This window comes from Heptranchias perlo, chromosome 24 (genome assembly GCF_035084215.1).
Source record: "Heptranchias perlo isolate sHepPer1 chromosome 24, sHepPer1.hap1, whole genome shotgun sequence".
Taxonomy (NCBI): domain Eukaryota; kingdom Metazoa; phylum Chordata; class Chondrichthyes; order Hexanchiformes; family Hexanchidae; genus Heptranchias; species Heptranchias perlo.
In genome coordinates this window covers 34,051,353-34,074,897 of record NC_090348.1, presented here as the reverse complement: position 1 = coordinate 34,074,897, position 23,545 = coordinate 34,051,353, and the positions used below count along the sequence as shown (strand labels likewise).

The following is a 23,545-nucleotide window of genomic DNA, read 5'->3' as shown; positions in this document are numbered from 1 at the left end:
ATGAAAAAAACTTTGCAAGGGCTATCGAAGCTAAGAGCAAAACTTTTTTTCTAAATATATTGAATGGTAGAGTTGAATGTGTGCCTAATAAAGGCAAATACAGATGAGACTATAATAGATAATAAGAAAATGGCAGACTTGTTAAATGAGTACTTTGTTTCCATTTTTATAGTGAAAGAGGGCAAAATACCAGAGGTAAAAGGGACCCTAAAAATAAGTCAATGGGAGGAACTTAGTGGACTTGATACAAGCAAAAAAATGGTAATGAAGAGAATAATGGGACTTTTGTATGGATGATGGGTCAGTTGGAATTGTTAAGACTGAGATTGATTGATTCTTGTTGGGTAAGGGTATCTAAGGATATGGACCAAAGGCGGGTAAGTGGAATTGAGATACAGATTACCCACGATCAAATTGAATGGTGGAAGATGCTTGAGGGATGGAATAGCCTACTCTTGTTCCTGTGTTTCTATGCTGAGGCTCCAGCTCCCTTTGAAAAATTGTTCCCATTATAATTTACTTTTGCTCTTGGTTTTAATTTTCAGTTCCCTAATCCTGACTGTTTATTCTTTTTGATGCTGTTTTAACCCCAGTCTTACCCCTTATTCTGCTAGCAGGTATAGTGGAAATTCCTGTCTGTGGGATGATTAGTTTTGTAAGTTTTCAACTTGGGCATTGTGATACTGGAAAAATTAGAGCAATAAAACAATTTAAATATTAGGAATAACTTTTTAGTGCAATTAAATACCAAATGTAACACTTATTAAATAAATTCAAATACTTCTAATCTACTCACCCTCACTTTTTTTTCCCTCCTATTCTCTCCATCCGATTTTTTAAACTTTAAATTTACTGGGTCCAAAGGCAGAGTGGCAGTTTAAGATGGGTGTTAGAGGCTCAGCAAGGACAGAAGTTGGGGCCAGACCTTGAAACGCTGGGTCTCTGCCCAGAAAACCTGTGGCAGGCAAAGTGTATAGGGATCTGGGGTGGATGCAACTTCTGTCCGCCCCAAACATGGCCTTTGATGTCAGAGGAAGCAGAGTCAAGTTGAGGACTTTCCCATGCCAGGGCTTTTCTTGGCTCCCACTTATCTTCTGGTTGCAGGAAATAACCCAGCATACAGGTCATCTTGGGGGCAGAATTGAGACCCACCTGGATCAAGGCCTGGAAGACCAACTGGTCTGATTGACCCTCTTACAAAGGGGTCTAAATTATTTTCACTTCTGCACCTTTTTGGGGGAGGGAGTCTGCCGGAGAAGCCCTCTGCAAGTGGAATCTGATGCTGCATTTCCCCACCTTCCCTCCTCCAGTGGGCATCCAAGATGTACCTGGCACAGGTATCCACCAAACAAATGCAAATCAGCTGACCCTACTCTGGCCGGGTCAGGAGCAAAGGTCAGCAGCACCCACTCTGCTATACCTGTGTCGACAGAGCGGGCATAAACCCACTGTCTTTAACAAATAATCAGTTTAGGCTTAGTTTCTCCTTTGAAGATCATCTGCACCATTCAGCTGGTATAATGATATACCTCTAATCTCTGAATTGTATGCAAGAGATCATAAAACATAAACACAAATACAAAACCAGAACCATACTAATCAGTCCTCCCTACATTTAGCCGTGGGAACCTAAACATAGTCTGGATTCTTTTCAATATATTTCCCAACTACAATAAAATCAGTTACAGAAAGCCATGAGTTTATCCGGAGTATCAGAATTTTGAAAAATTCCACCAGAACTTGCCCCCCCACCCCCCACACAAATATACAGTAGCCTTCCGATAAATAGTCTTTAGTAATTTATAAAAGCAGAAGTAGATCTGACATTTAGTTCACAATAATTTAATATTTTTCAGATTTACTGGTATCGCCAAGGAGACCTGGAACCTAAATTTCGGAATTTAATCTACTACAATTTATTTTCCATCCTTATGCTGTGCATATGTGCCAACTTATACTTTCATGATGTTGATAAATGACTTGACAGGACCAGCTAGAGAATTCACTTCCGGTCTACTACTATTTGCGTAAAAATGGAGACGACACAAATGAAGTTCTCGAATGTAGAAACGGAATTTCTGGTCTGCACAGCAAGAAAGAATGTTTTGTAAATGTGGAGCGAGTTTCTTTACCAGCTTCGTATTGTAATACAGAACTTGAAGCACACTGGATGTAGATGCATCCTGCATGAGCTGGGGTCGATGCCACAAACATTAATGCAATTTGTTTTCCAAAATAAATTTTAAGACTTGCACTAAATGAACATTCCAGACTTGCCAAGGTTTTGAGATGGCACACATTCTCTTTTTGTAAAGGGTGTTTTTTTCTCTCCTGCAAATTTTTTAAAATTATATAAAGCACATGAAGGACAATGACCTGTTTAAACAAAGTATAATACAAAGTAGAAATAAAGATATTGCGAGACAAATATACTTTTATTTTGTCTTAAGTAATGAAATAATTGCACTATGCAGCCACTTAACTCTACTGGGTTTTTACAATAAAATGAAATAGCCAAACCAAGACTGTGAACCAATACTAGACAACACAACTGTAAGAAAGCATTTACTTTGTTTTAAATGAATAAATAGTAATAAAATAATTTATATACATTGAACTTGTGTCTATGCTTTCTGTTCATTTGTGCACAAAAATAAGTTGAATACTAATATGGATAATTCCTGGAGGTGTCCCAAAATTTGGACGCAAGTATTTTATCAAATTTCATTGCTATAGTGCAAGTTTGCTTTTGGGAGGTGCAGTTTCTCTTTTTCCTTAATTATGCCTAGGGCACTTAGTTCCTGTACTTTTCCTACACAAGAGAGAAAGCTGTTTTTTTTTCGGGGGGGGGGGGCGTGGAGGCGAAAGAGGGGTTATTCTTCCCCATACTAGACTAACAAACACACTTCTAGATTTAAACATGTTGTTTCTGAAATACTATGGAATTGTAACACATGTATGATACTCAGACATTAAAACCACCTTATTTCTAATTTCTGAATTATAGTATATATTTTAAAAAAAACCTTTTCCATTCAAACAACGTTTAACTTGGTTCAAAGACCTTATGACTTACAGGATTTTACAAAAAAGTGTGTTTTATTTTATGAGGGGAGATTATTAAACTAGAAACTTACATGTAGCTCTAAAGGAGGGATTGGTGAAGATGAAACAAATTTCAGCATCTTTGCCAGTGATGGTTCATCTAGTAAAAAGAAACTGAACACTTTTCCATTTCACAGGCAGTTTCTCAACTGTGCTCTCAAATAAATAATCCTATATGTCAGCCTTTGACAACATTATATTAAGGGGAAGGTTGATGTAATTTTTATATATATATACTTATGTGAATTTAGGTAGTTTTCTTGGCACAATGTCACATTGTTTTTAGTTTATACTGTTTTGTAAATTTGCACCATAGGAGAAGGAAATTAAATAACATTGATTTTTTTTAAACTACTCGATTCATTTTATGCAGTTTGTCTCGAAGGCAGCACCATACATTTATAAATGTTGAATTAACAAGAGGATTAATTAGCCATTGACCATTTCATAGTGAATAATCCAAAGTGATGTGACTATTAAAAAGAGATTGTTCAGCATATCTGTTGTGCTGTCATCCATATCAATCATCAGGATCTGGGCTACCCAGCGATGAGGCAATGATGTCTGAGCAGTCGCCTTGCGGTTGTAAAATGGGATCTGAAAACAGAAGATAGTGACAACTTGTAATTTCAAATACAAAATTGTGCTATAGTCTTGGGGGACTATAAATTGGGCCAGGTAGCGCCCGTTTTTTTTAGGTGCTATGCAGCCTCCTAACGACCTGAAATGGCGTCTGGAATGCGTGCACATGCTTCTAGCATAACGTGTGCCAGACGCCATCTTAGTAAAGGTGTTTGAGCACGTGCAGATAACGAACGCCAGTACCACGTAAAGTAAGGGATAGATACCATTTTGGCACTCAACGCTCCAGCCAACGCACTGTCTTAACCACAAACAGCTGAACGTGTCATAGAAAGCTTGCAGGACCCCCTGACCAGTGCTATTTAAAGGAACCATGCAGGATATACAGGTTAGTTGCTGGATTACTGCTTCTGGCTGCTGATTAATTTACACCTGTTTTTGGAGGTCTCCTATACTTGAATACGAGGACTTGGGACATAGCCTAATATTTAGAGCCAGGACTTGCAGGAGTGAAGTTAGGAAACGCTTCTACACGCAAAGGGTGGTAGAAGTTTGGAACGCTCTTCTGCAAATGGCAGTTCATGCTAGCTCAATTGTGAATTTTAAATCTGAGCTTGATAGATTTTTGTTAGCCCCATATCCCTTAATATCCTTGGATAAGACGGGTATATGGAGTTAGGTCACAGACTAACCATGATCTCATTGAATGGCGGAACAGGCTCGAAGGGCTAAATGCCACTGCCACTGCCACTTGCTGGCTCCTGTTATCCACCACTATCCCCTGCAAGAAAGTGGGACGCGTGTTGATGAGTGTCCTGCAGGATGTTTGGGAGATGTGCCTGTCATGGTTGAATAGCTGCCAGTGTGTGTGAGCTGTGGGTGTGTGGCTTGCAACAGTGATAATGTGTGGGGGTGAGAGGAAGCATCCATTTGGAAGGATTGATTACTGATTGAAAGAGTTTGTTGGTATGTGGACGATGGGGGGGGGGGGGGGGGGGGGGTGTAGTGCGTGGAGCAGTGGATGCGGCTAGTGGTGCAGTTGGTAGGAGATGTCACTTGGCAGTTGACCTCGCTCACCGTGACCACTCGTGTCAAAGCATTGAACTTCTTCCTGCACTGCATCCATGTTTGTGATGCTTTATGCCTGGCATTGACTTTGTCCCCTACTGCCTCCCACTGCCCTTCAGCATATGTCTGGAGGGCCTCGTGCACCCCACCCACCCACTGCGGCTATAGGATGCCTCTCCTTCTGTCCACCTCTTGCACCAAGGCATCTAGTGCATCATCAGAGAACCTTGGTGCACACTCTCTTGTAGGCCTGGTACAAATTCAGATTGGTGAAGTCTGGCATGTGAATTGGAGGATGTGGGATTTAGTAGTGTGCAACCTTTATTCAACTGTTTTACCATAACTCAACAGGGACGGGACTTGCATCTGTATTTTACGTGTGCAATGCCTGATCTCTGTTCAGACTCCGTGGGGACCCATATCTTATTTTTTGCAAAGAGGTGCAGGCTGCTTTTAAGAGGTGCGAGCAACTCACGCAATATCTGGACCCCCCCCCCTGCTGCTGAGAAGTCACTGAACATTGCAACTAGGCCTGGCTGCTCACGCTGGAATCAGGTGAGTGAGCAAGCAACACAAATCTCATGTGCTGCCTGCATCGAAACGACCGGGCACGGGTTAATCGTGGACCGTGAGTCCCATGCCCGGATTCGGGGGGGTTATTGAATTTAACCCCAGGGTGTTCAAGCTTGTAGGCCACATGCCGGCTCCGACAATTCAGTTCTTATGAGTTTTTTTTTTAAAAAGTGCTCGCCTGGGTGAGGGTTGTTAATACTGAGAAATGGAACACTTTCCATTTCAGACACCCAAATATTAGCATCAAACACTCCAAAGACAGGTTAAGGTACAGCATAGCTAGATATGGAATAAAGCTCCCATTACACTGCCTCAGCTCCACCCTCGAAAGTATATCCCATACTACATCAGTGTGACGTGGAGGGGAATTTGAAGATGATAGCATTGCCATAACATTGCTACTCTTGTCCTTCTTGACGACAGAGATCACAGGTCAGAGGGGTGCTGTCGAAGTAACCTTGGTGAGTTGCTGCAGCACAGTACGCCAGAGATAGAAAGGGTGACAATCAAGAGAAGTGCTCTATCCTGGATGGTGACAAGCTTCTTGAGTGTTGTTGCTGTTGCACCAATCCAGGTAAATGGTGAGTATTGCATTATACTCCTGACTTGAACCTTGTAGATAGTAGACAGCTTTAAGGACTCGAGAGGTGAGCCACTCATTGCAGAGTACCCAGACTGTGCCCTGCTTTTATACCAATGGTGTCAATATGATTGATCTACTTCAGCTTCTAGGCAATGGTGATTCCGAAGATGTTGCTGGTGGAGGATTTAGTGATGGTGGTGCCATTGAAGGTCAAGAGGGAATGGTTGGTCTTTCTCTTGTTTGATATGGTCATTACCTTGACTTGTGTCCTGCCACTTGGAGTAGTTGTGGAGCTGAACACTGTGGAATCATCAGTGAACAGCCTCACTCCTAACTATATGATGAGGGAAGATCATTAATGAAGCAGCTGAAGATGGTTGGGCTAAGGATGCTGCTGAGGAATTCCTGCAGTAAGGTCCTGGGGGTATAATGAATGGCTTCGACAACCACAACCATCTTGCTTTGTGCCAGGTATGAGTTAAGCCATTGGAGAGTTTTCCCTTTCACCCCATTGACCTTAGTTTTGCCATGGTTCCTTGGTGCCATTCTTGGTCAAATACTACTTTGATGTCGAGGACAGCTCCTCTCACCTCTTCTCTGGCATTCAGCTCTTGTGTCCATGTCTGGATCAAGGCTGTGATGAGGTCTGGAGCCTGGCTCAATTTCAATATTCTGATAAAAGTCACAACTAGAAGGCAGGAGTAAAAAATGAACAAATTCTGAGCAAGGCTAGAGATTTTGAGAATAGTTCCCCAAAATAATGACTATGTGGAATAGACTCCTCATGAAAACAGTTATTACCATGTAGATTAATGCCTTCACAAAAATTTGAATAAATGTGTAAAAGAATGGGATTAAAGGTTAGAAGGATAAGTGCAGATGATGAAATTTCTGTGGAAAGCAAGAGGTTTTTATGCTGCTAGGACAATGGATATATTATTTGTAGAATGCATCTGATGAGAGTTAATAAAAGTAGGTTGCAAGATTGACTTGATACTCCAGAGTTTTGTTAGATTACCTACAGTGATTGGGGAGAAATTTCACAAAAGCTTTATCTTCCTGGATATTTTACCAGTGGTTGTTTATCTTACTTAGGAGAGTAAGGTAGCGTCCATATAGGACTGAATGGACTCGATAGGCTGAATGGTTTTTTTTCCTACTGCAATCTTTCTCATGTCTGTACTTATGCAGGAAGCCCATGAGGATGATAAACTTGGGAAATACAACATTTTACACTGCTACAATAGAGGCTGCTCTTCTGACTTGCAGTTAAGGTACATCTTTACACAGGGTAGGTGAAGGTTTACCCTACATTTGGCTATGCTGGGAGTGTGCCTGATGCTGTCATTGGGTGCTCAAAATGAAGAATAGTCCATTTCCCAGCACTGACATCTCCCACTTAATTAGTACCATCTTCACAAGCACAAAGATATCCTCATATTAATGTTTCAAGGCTGGTTTTATTACTAAAGATATAGTGAAACTATTAAATACTATTTTGAAGTTTCTATATTTGACCTTTTCAAAGAAATGCAGAACAAGTTCATTGAGTTAGCTTCTTTATATAGTCTTAATAACTATAGGTACATATGTTTATTGAAAATATAAATTTACATCTAACCACATGCAGATAGATTCCTTACCAGTCAGTGTTGTCAATGGTAAAACTGAATCATTATCAATGTCATCTGTTGATTGAATAAACCCATGATCTGAGGAAACAATAAGTGTTGTTTCTTCATCAATGCCCGATTCAATGTTGGGAGAACCTAGAGCCTGTTGAATGGAAACGTTTATTGAGAAACATGAGGAACATATAAATTACATCCTGAATTTAACCACAAGCAGTACTGGGAATATGAACAGTATAATATTTGGTTTTATAAAAATGAAAATCTTTTAGGTATGTAATACAGTAACCATAATAGAATATGTGTATTATCTTATTAGACTGGTGATTAAGCATAAAAGTCGACAGACTCAACCTCTGTCGGGTCACACAGCCATCTCTCCTGTTGTTACTTTGCAAAGATGTTACATATGCACAATATTATTGCTAAATTTTTTTTGATTATACAGTGAAATGTGAATTTATTCTTCAGTGATTGCTCTTACCTCAGTTACATAAGCACCATTTAGATCAGATTGCACTTCAATGTCCTGTCTGAGGTCTGATTCAATAATATTTACATCCGAGCCCATCACATCTTCACTATTACCAGAGTTCAGGTTTGATTGGCCAATCTCTGTTTCGGTAAGGTCTGTCTGACCTGTGCTTTGGTCTTCAGTTAACTTTGCCTGATCAATCTCATTGTAGGTATCAGTTTCAAGAGATGTGGAGTTAATCTGGTGCTCTGTCAAATCAGCGTGGTCAATTTCCGAGTCAACTGTCAACTCAGCTTGGGTTATAGAAGAAGTGATGTCATCAGTGGCAACTGCATGGATGATGACACTTGGATGTGTCATTTGTACACTGACATTTTCATTAGTACCATGAAGAAGAGCTTCAGGCTGCCAAGATATGTCAAAATTGGTTGGGTCAACATAACATTTTCACCAATAATATTTTTAAAACTATAAGCACTTAATTCATGAACTGTACCTTTTAAACAATCACACACTGCTAATTAAACATCGAACAGGTTTAGGAAATATTTTGAAGTTTGTAATGTTTACAAAAAAGAGGGATTTGTAGTACAGATATGGAAACAATCAAAAATACAAATGTTTACTATTTACTGTTAGCTCTTCAATTATATATATTTATATCTATAATATTAAAAGTCTTGCATATGGCATATACTTTAAATTTCACATTTACTTCCTGTAATACTTTCCCCATCACACTTTGTTGATAACACCCATATTGTTGTAAAACAACCTCATCTCCCAACTCGCCATGAGCAAAGGCATAGATCTTCTAGTAATATATTAAAAATGTTATTTCTAGTGCATGCCTGATATTACACTTTGTTACAGATGCAAAACAATATTAAAATACTGAGTGTTTCTGAGATAGTCTGAAACTGACAAGCACAATACAATCTGCAAAGCTCTCTCACCAAAAAAAAATTAAGCTCTGAGTGACCTCAAGTTGTGGCTACTTACAGCAATTAGACTTGTGGCCGTAAACACACAAGTCAACTTAAACACAGTTTGACCTCAACAATGGAGTAATACACTGTACATTACATGGTATAATGTTCCTGTCACTATCAAGCATTGTACCATCCATTTTTCACATGAGCAATACCATGAGAGATCTGCTTGCAATATATAAAATGGTATGAATCACATGCAAAACATCAAATTCTTGGTATCAACTTCTGTTACAGATGAAAACAATCTTAAAATGATGGGTTCTTTTGAACTGCAGCCTGAAACTAACAAGCATGTTCCAATCTACAACATTCCCTGACCAAACAGCAATTAAACTAGGATTAACTTGAGCCTGCATTTACTTAACAATTAGACTTTGTGGCCTAAAAGGGACACAGATTCACCTTAGCAGTATAATACTTCTGCCCCTATAAAACAGCGTATCAACGTATGCTCCAAATGCCAGACTATTTATAAGCAACATCACAGGAGATCAGCTAGTAGTACAACACATAACACTACAGATCTTGGTTATTGGGATAATTCTTAAAAATGTACTACTTCTTAGGGAACCGTTATACAACAAGACTGCCATCTGCTAAGAGCAACACAAGGCTACCAGATCTGAGTTACACCACTCACTACACATCATTCATTTGCCAGAACTGAACGCATGCATGTTTATATGCAAGCACAGAGCTCCACTCGTTGGCATCTGAATGCCAGCTAAATTTTTAATATCAGAGCAGACTGTCCCACTGCTATTTGGTACAAAATATAATTGGATTGAGGCTGTGCTGTTGAGGCAATGTTGAACAATATCACCAATAGCTCACAAATCCCTACCAGGCCTAGGGATATTTTGTATTATCACCAGGTACAGACAAGAAATGTAAAATGTATCTCTCATCAACAATCCCACTCATTGGCGATTGAACGATTGAAACAACTCATGCTAAAACTGTAGTAAATTGCAATCATCATCAAAATGATGTGATGACAATTAGAATAATTACTTAATATTAAGGTAAACTACATTATTATCATACTGATATTTCTAAGCTATAATATCTGATTCTTAAACCTATACTTACTGAAAGAGCATGCACAATAATCTGTTCTGGGGAGGATGGTGAAGTAAGGGTAACAGTTGGACTAGTTGTCAGCGTTATAGGAAGGCCTTGACTTGAGCTAGTCTGAATCAGGTACGTTCCTGGTGTTCCTGTGGGCTGTAATCGGAAAGACTGGAGGACAAAAAAAGCAACAAAGTGAGCTTTCACACAAAATAGCAATTCAACCCATGAATTTTGGATGAATAAACAAAAATACATCCTTTAACAATATATCATACAGAATTACATTGAAATTAAAACAAGAAAACAGGCCATTTGGCCCAACCAGTCCATGTCGGTATGAATTGAATTTTTCCCATTTCCATTGCCGCTTTTTAGCATCTATATTTCCCCTCCCCATTTATGTCCTCCATGCATTTATGAGGCAGTTGACCTTCCAGGTTCTATCAGTGCTGTGTTATTATCCCTGCTAGGAATAACACAAGACCAGTTTACACTACTTCTGCATGATTTTCACTCTCCATTTAACAACAACTGATATCCAGCTAATTTCAGCTAATTTTAGGCACTAACCTATGTTTGATAACTTTGTTTCAAAATTTTCCTAATACTTAAAACACTAGCTATTTATGGCTACTACTGCGGACTATTATTAAATTATAGTTTTTTATTTCAGTTGTTAATTTTCTCCTCAATTTTCACTTCTTCTGAAAGTGTTAACTTTTGCTGCGATACAGTTCCATAGGGACTGGCAAACCCTCAGCCTACCTCACCCACCTGGCCATTCTTCATCTGTGAGTCTAGACTGTGAGGGTGATCGGGCTACTTGACTACAGAAGGCATCCTGCGTTCACCAGGCATCTATACATGTGAATTTTCTAGCAGGGGTCATTGGACAGTGCTCAGGAGTGGTACCTTGGCTGGCCAGGGCTCCTCAGTCCAACTGCTGCAACACCAACTGCTGCTCTGGCTAACATCAACTAACTCAATACAGACCAAGGAATGAACCTGGTGCATTTGTTTTCTGTATGGCTGGGTATCACACCAAGAAATGCATTTTCCCATTAAGCTGTTGGGGAGAGCTTTACAACAGGAATGGTATATAAATCAGGATGTAGGTGAAATTATGAATATACAAAAATGATGGGCAGATAAAAAAAACAGCTGGACCATCCAGCTTTTCCAATACTGTTATGGTGCAACTTCAGCACACCGTGACTCTCCACGCTCCACCCACTGCAACAGCTAGCTATCCAATCTCATGGGAGAGGCAAAACACTAGAGGTTGTCAATTTAGGGGAAAAAAAATGTCTTGGAAATTCCTCTCTGACCCCCGAAAGCAATCAAACAAGTTGCAGGAGACCACAGTATCTAGGAGACCACAGTATCTAGGAGACACATCTCCCAAGTGTTAGCCACAGTTAGGAACTCATCCAGTTCTCTTTTGAATGTTTTCAGCGAATCCTCATTCACTGAGCTGGTAACTTGTTCCAAAGGTACCGGAGGGTTGCCAGTGCCCATGGGGGAACTGCTTCCCAGCACTTTCAGGAGCGGTGAAAAGAAATGCCTCCTGACATCTAACCTAGTTCTATGTTTACGCAACTGGTAAACTGGTCCTGCCAAACGTATCTAACTCAAATAACTCTTCCACATGAACCGAATCTATTCCTTTCATTATTTTAAAAGACATTAATCAAATCTCTTCAAAGTCTCTGCTTTTCTAGAGTAAAACATCCTAGCTTTCTAAGCCTATTGTGGTCATTAACGGCCTTTAAACTAGGCGTCAATTTGGTGGCACTCCTCTAAACCTTTCCCAGGGCCTCGAGATCACCCACCATCTGAGGGAACAAAAACTGGACACAGTATTCTAGATGAGGCCTAACTAGATGGTGGCATTGTAAGCAGTGTAGATGAAAACATAAAATTACAAAGCGATATTGATAGATTAGGTGAATGGGCAAAACTGTGGCAAATGGAATTCATTGTAGACAAATGTGAGGTCATCCACTTTGGATCAAAAAAGGATAGAACAGGGTACTTTCTAAATAGTAAAAAGTTAAAAACAGTGGATGTCCAAAGGGACTTAGGGGTTCAGGTACATAGATCATTGAAGTGTCATGAACAGGTGCAGAAAATAATCAATAAGGCTAATGGAATGCTGGCCTTTATAGCTAGAGGACTAGAGTACAAAGGGGCAGAAGTTATGCTGCAGCTATACAAAACCCTGGTTAGACCGCACCTGGAGTACTGTGAGCAGTTCTGGGCACCGCACCTTCGGAAGGACATACTGGCCTTGGAGGGAGTGCAGCGTAGGTTTACTAGAATGATACCCGGACTTCAAGGGTTAAGTTACGAGGAGTGATTACACAAATTGGGGTTGTATTCTCTGGAGTTTAGAAGATTAAGGGATGATCTGATCGAAGTTTATAAGATATTAAGGGGAACAGATAGGGTGGATAGAGAGAAACTATTTCCGCTGGTTGGGGATTCTAGGAGTAGAGGGCACAGTCTAAAAATTAGAGCCAGACCTTTCAGGAGTGAGATTAGAAAACACTTCTACACACAAAGGGTGGTAGAAGTTTGGAACTCTCTTCCACAAACAGCAATTGATGCAAGATAGATAGCTTTTTGGCAACCAAAGGTATTAAGGGATATGGGCCAAAGGCAGGTATATGGAGTTAGATCACAGATCAAATCAAATGGCGGAGCAGGCACGAGGTGCTGAATGGCCTACACTTGTTCCTACGTTCCTATGTTCCTAAACAAGCTCTTATAATTTTCCTGGCAATATGCCCAATGAAATCTGTAACTGGTAGGCATTTATAATGTAAAAGTAAATTACATTGGGGACGTGAAGAAATCTATGTTATCACTGCTAAAATGTATAACGCAGATCAAGATATCTAGTTACCTTTATATAGTTGCATCTTCACAATCACGTATACATTTCACAACAAGAATGTAGAATTTTCCCAATTATTTTTAATTTCCTTACTGATGGTGAAACTTCATCTTTGTAAGTTATTTTTCTTGTGTATCCTCTTGATCTTCCAACACAATGTCTCCATAGGAGCAGAGCTGAGGAGCAACGGGGAAAGCAACATTTCCCCAGTGCTAATACTGGAAGTGTAGCAATCAAAATGACCATTTGCTTTGTTCAATCTGGTTTGTTGCTACAGGTGTGCAGCAGTCAGGGTTCAACTTAATTTTTGCTTATATTCTTATGTCATTGAGTTTATCTGTTTTAATTTAGTGAGTATAGCAGTTTGAAACATTAGTTCTCAGCTGCTCCATTGGTGGATTTAGGATATACTCACTAAGGGGAGCAGCGCTGAGAACTAACGTTTCAAACTTGTAGGCCTCTAAAATTCAACAGGTGAACCCAGCAGCACAGGAACATAAGCACTGAATGGGGAATGGATATTAGAGAGCAGCTGAGTGGAAGACTGGTGCTGGAGTGTCAAGAATAGTATAAGCATTCTGAACCTATTCTATCTAGATTTCTGCCCCCCAAAGTTTGACCACTCATGCCCCTGAGTGTCTGCCAGTCCCAAATGCATGTGTCTCAGATTTGCGGGTCTCTATTTCTCCCCAGTCTCCACATACCCATTTCTACCAAATCCCATTCACTCTCCTAAGTCTTAAGCATTGAGCCCTCACCAGCCCATGGAAGAAGTTACCAGCTGAATCCGTTACCAGTTGGTGTTAAAGTTAATAAGTTCTCCATACATCAGCACTTTAATTTCAAGTAGGAGCAAGCCAAGGAGTGGAATTAGTGCTGACTGTAACATGAGCTGGTGGGGGCAGATAAAGACTCAGGTCTCAGGGAGGCATTAAGGACTGTCAGGGACTTGGGGCTCAGGTGGAGTGAGGTAGGATCTGCGAACAGCAGACCACAGGGATGCAAAATGCACAGTGTACTTCAGTTCTGCTCACCTAATATTTGCTGCTTGTCGGTGCAAAAGAATGCACCATCCACGGAAAAAGGGTATATAGGGAATCTGTTCCAGCCAATGGCAGTCCAAAATCATTCCACACCAAAAGTGCGAGTGGCCCATGGATGAATTTCCTTTCTTGTGGAAAGGAAACTCTCCTCACCACAGCATAGCTGGGTACAAAGGTTAGGGGCCAAACATCCTCTACTCAACTGATCCGGATTTCTTTAAATGCTGTTTATTTCCTTAACTTAAATTATCTGGCTATAAATCTTGTAATATGGTAACATTTGCTGAAGGTACCAAGAATTTTCCTCTAAATCAGTGAAATAGGATCCTGTGGAATGTTGCTAATCATTGACCCCTCCTCCACAACACAGCTTTTACTAATTGCACTTCCTCCTTTATCAGTCAATTCTCTCCACTTCCCCTCTTCTGAAGTATTAACTCTTTTCCCAAGGTACAATTCTACACGCAGAGATTGCTGTGAGTGCCAACAAACTATGTGACTGTGGGGGCATCACAGCCAAACCTAATCGTCCCCTCATCCAATGTTCACACAAATGCACTTCCAGCAAGGATTGCTGGATAACAATTAGGAGCAAAGACCCTGACTGATTTTCCCTGCCCTAACCTGGGGTGCCATCTCATTTTAGATCAGCTGAGGATCAAATCTATTCTTGGTCTGTAGGACTCAACCAATCATCTCTTAACCAGCTGAGCCATTAGACTTTTTCATTTATTATCTTACACTACCTACTGCTGAATCAGTTTTTAATCCAACCAGTTAAATTACCATTAATTCTGTGAACCTCAACTATTCTTTTTAAAGTCTCCCGTGAAACTAGGTCTCATCTTTTTTTTAATTCGTTCATGGGATGTGGGTGTCGCTGGCGAGGCCGGCATTTATTGCCCATCCCTAATTGCCCTTGAGAAGGTGGTGGTGAGCCGCCTTCTTGAACCGCTGCAGTCCGTGTGGTTCTCCCACTGTGCTGTTAGGAAGGGAGTTCCAGGATTTTGACCCAGCGACGATGAAGGAACGGCGATATATTTCCAAGTCGGGATGGTGTGTGACTTGGAGGGGAACGTGCAGCTGGTGTTGTTCCCATGTGTCTGCTGCTCTTGTCCTTCTAGGTGGTAGAGGTCGCGGGTTTGGGAGGTGCTGTCGAAGAAGCCTTGGCGAGTTGCTGCAGTGCATCCTGTGGATGGTACACACTGCAGCCACTGTGCGCCGGTGGTGAAGGGAGTGAATGTTTAGGGTGGTGGATGGGGTGCCAATCAAGCAGGCTGCTTTATCTTGGATAGTGTCGAGCTTCTTGAATGTTGTTGGAGCTGCACTCATCCAGGCAAGTGGAGAGCATTCCATCACACTCCTGACTTGTGCCTTGTCGATGGTGGAAAGGCTTTGGGGAGTCAGGAGGTGAATCACTCGCCGCAGAATACCCAGCCTCTGACCTGCTCTCGTAGCCACAGTATTTATATGGCTGGTCCAGTTAAGTTTCTGGTCAATGGTGACCCCCAGGATGTTGATGGTGGGGGATTCGGCGATGGTAATGCCGTTGAATGTCAAGGGGAGGTGGTTAGATTCTCTCTTGTTGGAGATGGTCATTGCCTGGCACTTATCTGGCGCGAATGTTACTTGTCACTTATCAGCCCAAGCCTGGATGTTGTCCAGGTCTTGTTGCATGCGGGCTCGGACTGCTTCATTATCTGAGGGGTTGCGAATGGAACTGAACACTGTGCAATCATCAGCGAACATCCCCATTTCTGACCTCATGATGGAGGGAAGGTCATTGATGAAGCAGCTGAAGATGGTTGGGCCTAGGACACTGCCCTGAGGAACTCCTGCAGCAATGCCCAGGGGCTGAGATGATTGGCCACGAACAACCACTACCATCTTCCTTTGTGCTAGGTATGACTCCAGCCACTGGAGAGTTTTCCCCCTGATTCCCAATGACTTCAATTTTACTAGGGCTCCTTGGTGCCACACTCGGTCAAATGCTGCCTTGATGTCAAGGGCAGTCACTCTCACCTCACCTCTGGAATTCAGCTCTTTTGTCCACGTTTGGACCAAGGCTGTAATGAGGTCTGGAGCCGAGTGGTCCTGGCGGAACCCAAACTGAGCATCGGTGAGCAGGTTATTGGTGAGTAAGTGCCGCTTGATAGCACTGTCGACGACACCTTCCATCACTTTGCTGATGATTGAGAGTAGACTGATGGGGCGGTAATTGGCCGGATTGGATCTGTCCTGCTTTTTGTGGACAGGACATACCTGGGCAAGTTTACACATTGTCGGGTAGATGCCAGTGTTGTAGCTGTACTGGAACAGCTTGGTTAGAGGCGCAGCTAGTTCTGGAGCACAAGTCTTCAGCACTACAGCCGGGATGCTGTTGGGGCCCATAGCCTTTGCTGTATCCAGTGCACTCAGCCGTTTCTTGATATCACGTGGAGTGAATCGAATTGGCTGAAGACTGGCTTCTGTGATGGTGGGGATTTCGGGAGGAGGCCGAGATGGATCATCCACTCGGCACTTCTGACTGAAGATGGTTGCAAATGCTTCAGCCTTGTCTTTTGCACTCACGTGCTGGACTCCGCCATCGTTGAGGATGGGGATGTTTACAGAGCCTCCTCCTCCTGTTAGTTGTTTAATTGTCCACCACCATTCACGACTGGATGTGGCAGGACTGCAGAGCTTTGATCTGATCCGTTGGTTGTGGAATCGCTTAGCTCTGTCTATAGCATGTTGCTTCCGCTGTTTAGCATGCATGTAGTCCTGAGTTGTAGCTTCACCAGGTTGGCACCTCATTTTTAGGTACGCCTGGTGCTGCTCCTGGCATGCTCTTCTACACTCCTCATTGAACCAGGGTTGATCCCCTGGCTTGTTGGTAATGGTAGAGTGAGGAATATGCCGGGCCATGAGGTTACAGATTGTGCTGGAATACAATTCTGCTGCTGCTGATGGCCCACAGCGCCTCATGGATGCCCAGTTTTGAGCTGCTAGATCTGTTCTGAATCTATCCCATTTAGCACGGTGGTAGTGCCACACAACACGTTGGATGGTGTCCTCAGTGCGAAGACGGGACTTCGTCTCCACGAGGACTGTGCGGTGGTCACTCCTACCAATACTGTCATGGACAGATGCATTTGCGACAGGTCGATTGGTGAGGACGAGGTCAAGTAAGTTTTTCCCTCGTGTTGGTTCGCTCACCGCCTGTCGCAGGCCCAGTCTGGCAGCTATATCCTTCAGGACTAGGCCTGCTTGGTCAGTAGTGGTGCTACCGAGCCACTCTTGGTGATGGACATTGAAGTCCCCCACCCAGAGTACATTTTGTGCCCTTACTACCCTCAGTGCTTCCTCCAAATGGTGCTCAACATAGAGGAGGACTGATTCATCAGCTGAGGGAGGACGGTAGGTGGTAATCAGCAGGAGGATTCCTTGCCCATGTTTGACCTGATGCCATGAGATTTCATTGGGTCCAGAGTCAATGTTGAGGACTCCCAGGGTCACTCCCTCCTGACTGTATATCACTGTACCGCCACCTCTGGTGGGTCTGTCCTGCCGGTGGGACAGGACATACCCAGGGATGGTGATGGAAGAGTCTGGGACATTGGCTGAAAGATATAATTCTGTGAGTATGGCTATGTCAGGCTGTTGCTTGACTAGTCTGTGGGACAGCTCTCCCAATTTTGGCACAAGTCCCCAGATGTTAGTGAGGAGGACCTTGCAGGGTCGACTGGGCTTGGTGTTTTGCCGTTGTCGTGTCCGGTGCCTAGTGGTCCGATGCCGGGTGGTCAGTCAGGTTTTTTAATTCTTATTATGACTTTTCGTAGCGAGATTTTACAACTGAGTGGCTTGCTAGGCCATTTCAGAGGGCAATTAAGAATCAACCACATTGTTGTGGGTCTGGAGTCACATTTAGGCCAGACCGGGTAAGGACGGCAGGTTTCCTTCCCTGAAGGACATTAGTGAACCAGATGGGTTTTTACGACAATCCGGTAGTTTCATGGCGACCATTACTGATACTAGTATTTTAATTCCAGATTTTATTTAATTAATTGAATTTAATTAATTGAATTTAAATTCGCCAGCTGCCGTGGTGGGATTTGAACTCATGACGCTGGATTTTTAGTCCAGGCCTCTGGATTACTAGTCCAATAACATAACCACTATGCTACCGTACCCTATAGTTTACCCTACCGTACTCTGCTAGTTTAGTTATCTCAAACAATTCTAGGAGAGTATTGAGTTCATTGTAATAGGACATTGTAGGTGTAATTCTTTCTGAATTGCTTTACTTACAGGTAGGAATTCAAATCTCTGTAGAGTCCCCGCGTTCAGCGTTATTGTTTCACAATCTGTACTGCTACCACAAGAATCACCCGATGCTGCACAAAAAATAACAAAATAACTGAGGTATTACAAACATATTTAAATTTCATTATATACAATATTTAGAAAAAAATACAAATCCTATCTCTAGGATAGGCTCAAGCAACATTGTTATGTTATTTGAGAGCAATAAAATTTTAAATCCAGTTTCTCGTGGGCGGGCACTAAAGCACAAAACTGTCTCAAATTTGGTATTAATTTAGGTCAGAGGCCACGAGATGGCTGTGTAGAAATGGAAAGTGCTTCACTCCTCAGCACTAATATCCCTCAAAATTCATGAAGAAGTAAGGATAAAAAAATTACAGAGATTAGTGCTGTGGCACTAATGTGTTGGGAGTACTGTGTGGCACCGCAGAGTGACGGTCCGACCCGCAGTGATTCCCTGACACTCAGTTACTGATTGCAGATATTTTGCCGTGGAGAGCACGGAAAGTTGGCCTGGGATGCTCTTACCACCTCTTTGCAGCTGGTTTCAGAGTTGCCCAAGTAGGGAACTGGGAGCAGGTCACTGCTCACCCGCAAAAAAAAAATACTGTATGTAAGAAGGGAAGAAAATAAATTAAAGAGATAGTCTTACTTTGAAAAATAATACTTAGCATATTTACTGAAAGACAGGTTATTCAAGTGAACACCTACAATTCAATTTTACATTTAATAATCCAAAAACCCATTATCCCATAAAATTATTCTTGTGACAGTTCAAGTATAGGATCATGTATGAATATGAATTTATGACAGAAAAGGCTGGAAGTTATCAGCAGGCCTTCAGCATCCGTAAAGAGAAAAGAGGAACTTAATGTTTTGGACCCGGACAACTGATGTTAAACCCATCTTTTCAGATGCTGATGGACTTGCTGTGTAGTTCCAGTATTTTCTGCTTTTATTTGCAGTTTTTTCTGACTCTACTATGTGTTTATAATGTTTACTTTTAATCCAAATATATAAAACAACAGCACTATGAACTAATCTTCCAACACAGCGTTACAAAGGCTACGCAATGATAAACTGAAGAAGTACCCGTATATAACTGCTGTATTTTAAAGACATACCGACATGAGTAATTTGCACAGGGATCTGTAGTGCTGCTACTGGACTGTTAGGGACGCTGCTGTTTTCCTCCATTTGAGCTAATCGAACCCGTAGATGCTGCACAGAGGATGAATTTGAATTGCGTGAACTCGATCCGGTTTGACACTCAGATAACTGGTGCACTGGGATATGCGGTTGCTTCAGGCTCTCTACCAATTGTCTCAAACTCTCTACCAATTCTGGTATTAAAAAGAAAGAAAAATATACTGGTAGAACTGGAGCACTGGCAAGTAATGATTTCATTATGCATGTGTAAATTTGGATTATGTATGCCCTTGCTGCAAATTCAAGTTGTCACTACCAACAGAACTATCTACAAACTGATGAAGTTGTCTGCTATTTCAAATATAATTAACAGTGTAGGATATTTGGTCAAAGTTCTCTTTATTTTTGGTACCTAATCAAAGTTAAAAGTCATTTAACATATAGTAACAACAACATTATGATATATTTATTATAAAGATAGATAAATGGTCAATTTTCCTGGGGGAAATGTAATAATTAATAATATTTGAAGACAAAATGTTTTGTATCCCCTGCTTCTGACTGAAAAGCAAAAGGTAACAAGAGATGTAACATATAACATATACATGCCTTGGTCATTATTACTGATCGAAAACTAGAAAACCTTTCAAAATAAAGGATTTAAATAAGCAATCATGTTGACCTGTTACACTACTGAATAAACAAGAATTTCATATAACCAGCTATATAAATATGACTGCAGCTAGATAGAATTGAGAAAAACCTGACAACCAAAATCTAACCTTTAGCACTTTCAGCTTGTTTCATAAAACTTCTTGCATTACTATTTGCAGCTAACATCTTGAAGCAATTTGTTTTTCCAAACATACCATGTGTTGTAAGGCTGATCATAGTGGTTTACTCACTACTGAAAATATCAAGGCAAAACATATGCCAACAAACAATGTACTTAGGGATATTACTGTACCTGCAAATGTCAAATCCTTATGATTTGTAACTTGACGCTTGATGGTCCACCATTTACTTCTCAGCCACTGTGGAGAGCGGACACTACTCCACCCTTCGGCCATGATGTCCCAGTTAATCTCACTTTCATCCTCTGCATTGAGTTCTGCAATTCTACACCAAGTAATTTAAAAAAAACATATTAATAAATATAATTGTTTATATAGCACCAGAATGTTGGCACAACTAAGTAGTATTTGGTGGCTGTATTGGATTCGGCAACTATAAAAATTCTGAGTCTTTGTTCCTACAATTTGACAGACTTTTAAAACTCAAGCTGGTGTCACTTAATCACTGTTGCTCAATTTACCTAATCTTCTACCAGTTTCAACCGTGTAGCACTGTCTCTTGACCCTTCACCTACACACAATGTTAACCGATGTAGGCGCTGTCAATTTAAGTATTGGGCCAGAAATTGCTTAGTAAAGAACGGTGAGCTCAACAGCACTCACCGTTGTTAGTGGCGAAATCGAGGAGCAAGTTCTGGCGTTCTCACATGCGCAGTGAAACGCAGAAATCCAGAACTTGCTCCTCCTAGTTCGCTGGTGATAAGACAGCTTTGAATTAAAGGGATATCATCGACTGCAATCAGTGAAATCACTGAACCAGTGCCAACTTTCTCATCTGCCCAGCTGGAAAGTAACTAATATCGCCACAAAACAGGTACACTTAAAAATACCCGGCTATAAATTCGACCGCGTAGTGCCCATTTTTTAGGCGCTTTTAGGGAATGCGTGCGCACGTGACGTGCACCGGATGCCATCTTGGTAAAGGTGTTTGCGGACGCGCAGATAATGAACGCCAGTATCATGTAAAGAAAGGAGAATATGCGTTAGATCAGCTTGCAATACTGATTTAAAAGGATAGATACCATTTTGGCACTCAACGCTGCAACCAACGCACTCTTACCACAAACAGCTGAACATGTCACCATCAGCACTATTTAAAGGGACCATGCAAAATTTACAGGTTAGTTGCTGGATTCTTGCTTCTGGCTACTAATGCATTTGTACCTGTTTTTGGAGGTCTCCTATACTTGAATACTAGGACGCAGGGACATAGCCTAATATTTAGAGCTAGGATTTGCAGGAATGAAGTTTGGAAATGCTTCTACACATAGGGTGATAGAAGTTTGCTAGCTCAATTGTTAATTTTAAATCTGAGATTGATAGATTTTTGTTAACCAAAGGTATTAAGGGATATGGGGTTAAGGTGGGTAAATGGAGTTAGGTTACACACCAGCTATGATCTCATTGAATGGCGGGACCAGCTCGAGGGGCTAAATGCCACTGCCACTTGTTGCCTCCTGTTATGCGGCATCTTCTCCTGCAAGAAAGTGGGACATGTGTCCCGCAGGATGTTTGGGGTGATGTGCCTGTCATAGTTGAATAGCTGCCAGTGTGTGTGACTGGTGTGTTGTGGGTGTGCGACTTGCAACAGTGGTAATGTGTGAGGGTGAGAGAAAGCATCTGTTTGGAAGAGTTGATTACTGACTGAAAGAGTTTGTTGGTAGATGGGTGATGGGGGGGGGGGGGGGGGGGGGAGAGTGGGAAGTGGGGGTGTAGTGCGTGGAGCAGTGCATGCGGCTAGTGGTGCAGTTGGTAGGAGATGTCCCTTGACAGTTGACCTCACTCACCTTGACCACTCATGTCAAAGCATTGAACTTCTTCCTGCACTGCATCCATGTTTGTGGTGCTATGCGCCTGGCATTGACTTCGTCCCCTACTGCCTCTTGAGCATATGTCTGGAGGACCTCTTGCCCCACTGCAGATATAGGATGTCCCTCCTTCTGTCCACCTCTTGCACCAAGGCCTCTAGTGCATCATCAGAGAACCTTGGTGCACGCTCTCTCACAAGCCTGGTACAAACTCAGATCAGCAGATTGGTGAGGTCTGGCATGCAGATTGGAGGATGTGGGATTTAGTAGTGCTCAACCCTTATTCAATGTTTTATCATAACTCATCAGTTTGTAAACAGAGGGACGGGACTTGCATCTGTGCTTTACGTGTGCAATGTCTGATCTCCATTCAGACTCTGTGCAGACCCGTATCTTATTTTTTTTTGCAAATAAGAGGTGCAGGCTGCCTTTAAGAGATGCGAGCCACTCACGCTATATCTGGGTCCCCCTGCTGGTGAGAAGTTACTGAACAGTGCAGCTAGGCCTGGCTGCTCGTGCTGGTATCAGGTAAGTGAGCAGGCAGCACAAATCTAATGTGCTGTCTGCATCGGAAGGACCGGGCGCAGGTTAATAGCACAGCACGACTCCCAGTGCCCGGATTCGGGGGTTATCGAATTCAATCCCCACCATGTCAAAACTAAGCTTTAATAGTAAGTCTTAACGACTACCAAACAACTAAAAATTAACTTTTAAAAATGTGGCATCTCATTACTCCTTATGTTAATAGTTTTTGGTCATTAAAAAATTTATTTTTTAAAAATTACATTTTTTTAAAAAAAGTTTTTACTTTTCCCGTCTGTCTCTTTTATTCAAATTTGATTATTTCTTACCCTCTCTTCTTTTTCCACTGTCTATAACTGTTTTTACAATGATTTTAATTTTGGCCCTTTCACTTCTCCCACGTTGCAATCTGATCGTTCGAGGGTAGAGAGTGATCCTCTCACTTCTCCCACGGATCCTAGCTTCTCTGGAAGTAATGCTGGGCTCTTCTCCACTTCCTATTCGAGGAATTGCACCCAGTTAAGATAGTGGGTTAGTATATATCTATGGAGCGGCAAGCACTGTAGGTTCGCTGCTCTGAGCAATTTCTGGGCAATGGTCCAGAACTTGCTGTAGTGGGGCAATGAACGGCATCTGCCATTAGTTAGATTTGCCCTTGCACGCTTAATCTCAATGATATTTTGTGCCGCAAGTTGCTGAAAGTGCGAGATGATGATGTCAGATGTTAACAGGGTAACTGGAACCTGAGTGAACAGGGCAAACTGTGTATCTCCTTAACCAATCAGATTAATTGACTGTGAAATCAACAGCACAAAGACTGAGAAACAAGTGTAAATTAGAGTGGATGAATCCAATGTCAAATCAGGTACAGAAAGAGAA

At 41.8% G+C, this 23,545-nt stretch overlaps 2 protein-coding genes across 3 annotated transcripts in view; one reads left to right on the top strand and one right to left on the bottom strand.

The window, feature by feature from the left end:
• tmem243b (transmembrane protein 243, mitochondrial b) overlaps positions 1-2,617 on the top strand; it is a 34,046-nt gene extending 31,429 nt beyond the window's left edge. For both annotated transcript variants that reach the window (XM_068005032.1, XM_068005031.1), the window contains one exon: positions 1,857-2,617. In XM_068005032.1, the coding sequence (XP_067861133.1) occupies positions 1,857-1,979 (123 nt within the window). In that variant the 3' untranslated portion in view covers positions 1,980-2,617. The remainder of the gene's footprint in view (positions 1-1,856) is intronic.
• The window catches only part of dmtf1 (cyclin D binding myb-like transcription factor 1), a 59,955-nt gene continuing 38,832 nt past the window's right edge, over positions 2,423-23,545 (bottom strand). The window contains exons 11-17 of the mRNA XM_068005030.1: positions 20,450-20,601; positions 19,458-19,676; positions 18,319-18,404; positions 10,105-10,254; positions 8,027-8,422; positions 7,555-7,687; positions 2,423-3,702 (exon numbers count right to left, since the gene is read on the bottom strand). Of these exons, the coding sequence (XP_067861131.1) occupies positions 3,626-3,702; positions 7,555-7,687; positions 8,027-8,422; positions 10,105-10,254; positions 18,319-18,404; positions 19,458-19,676; positions 20,450-20,601 (1,213 nt within the window). The 3' untranslated portion in view covers positions 2,423-3,625. The remainder of the gene's footprint in view (positions 3,703-7,554; positions 7,688-8,026; positions 8,423-10,104; positions 10,255-18,318; positions 18,405-19,457; positions 19,677-20,449; positions 20,602-23,545) is intronic.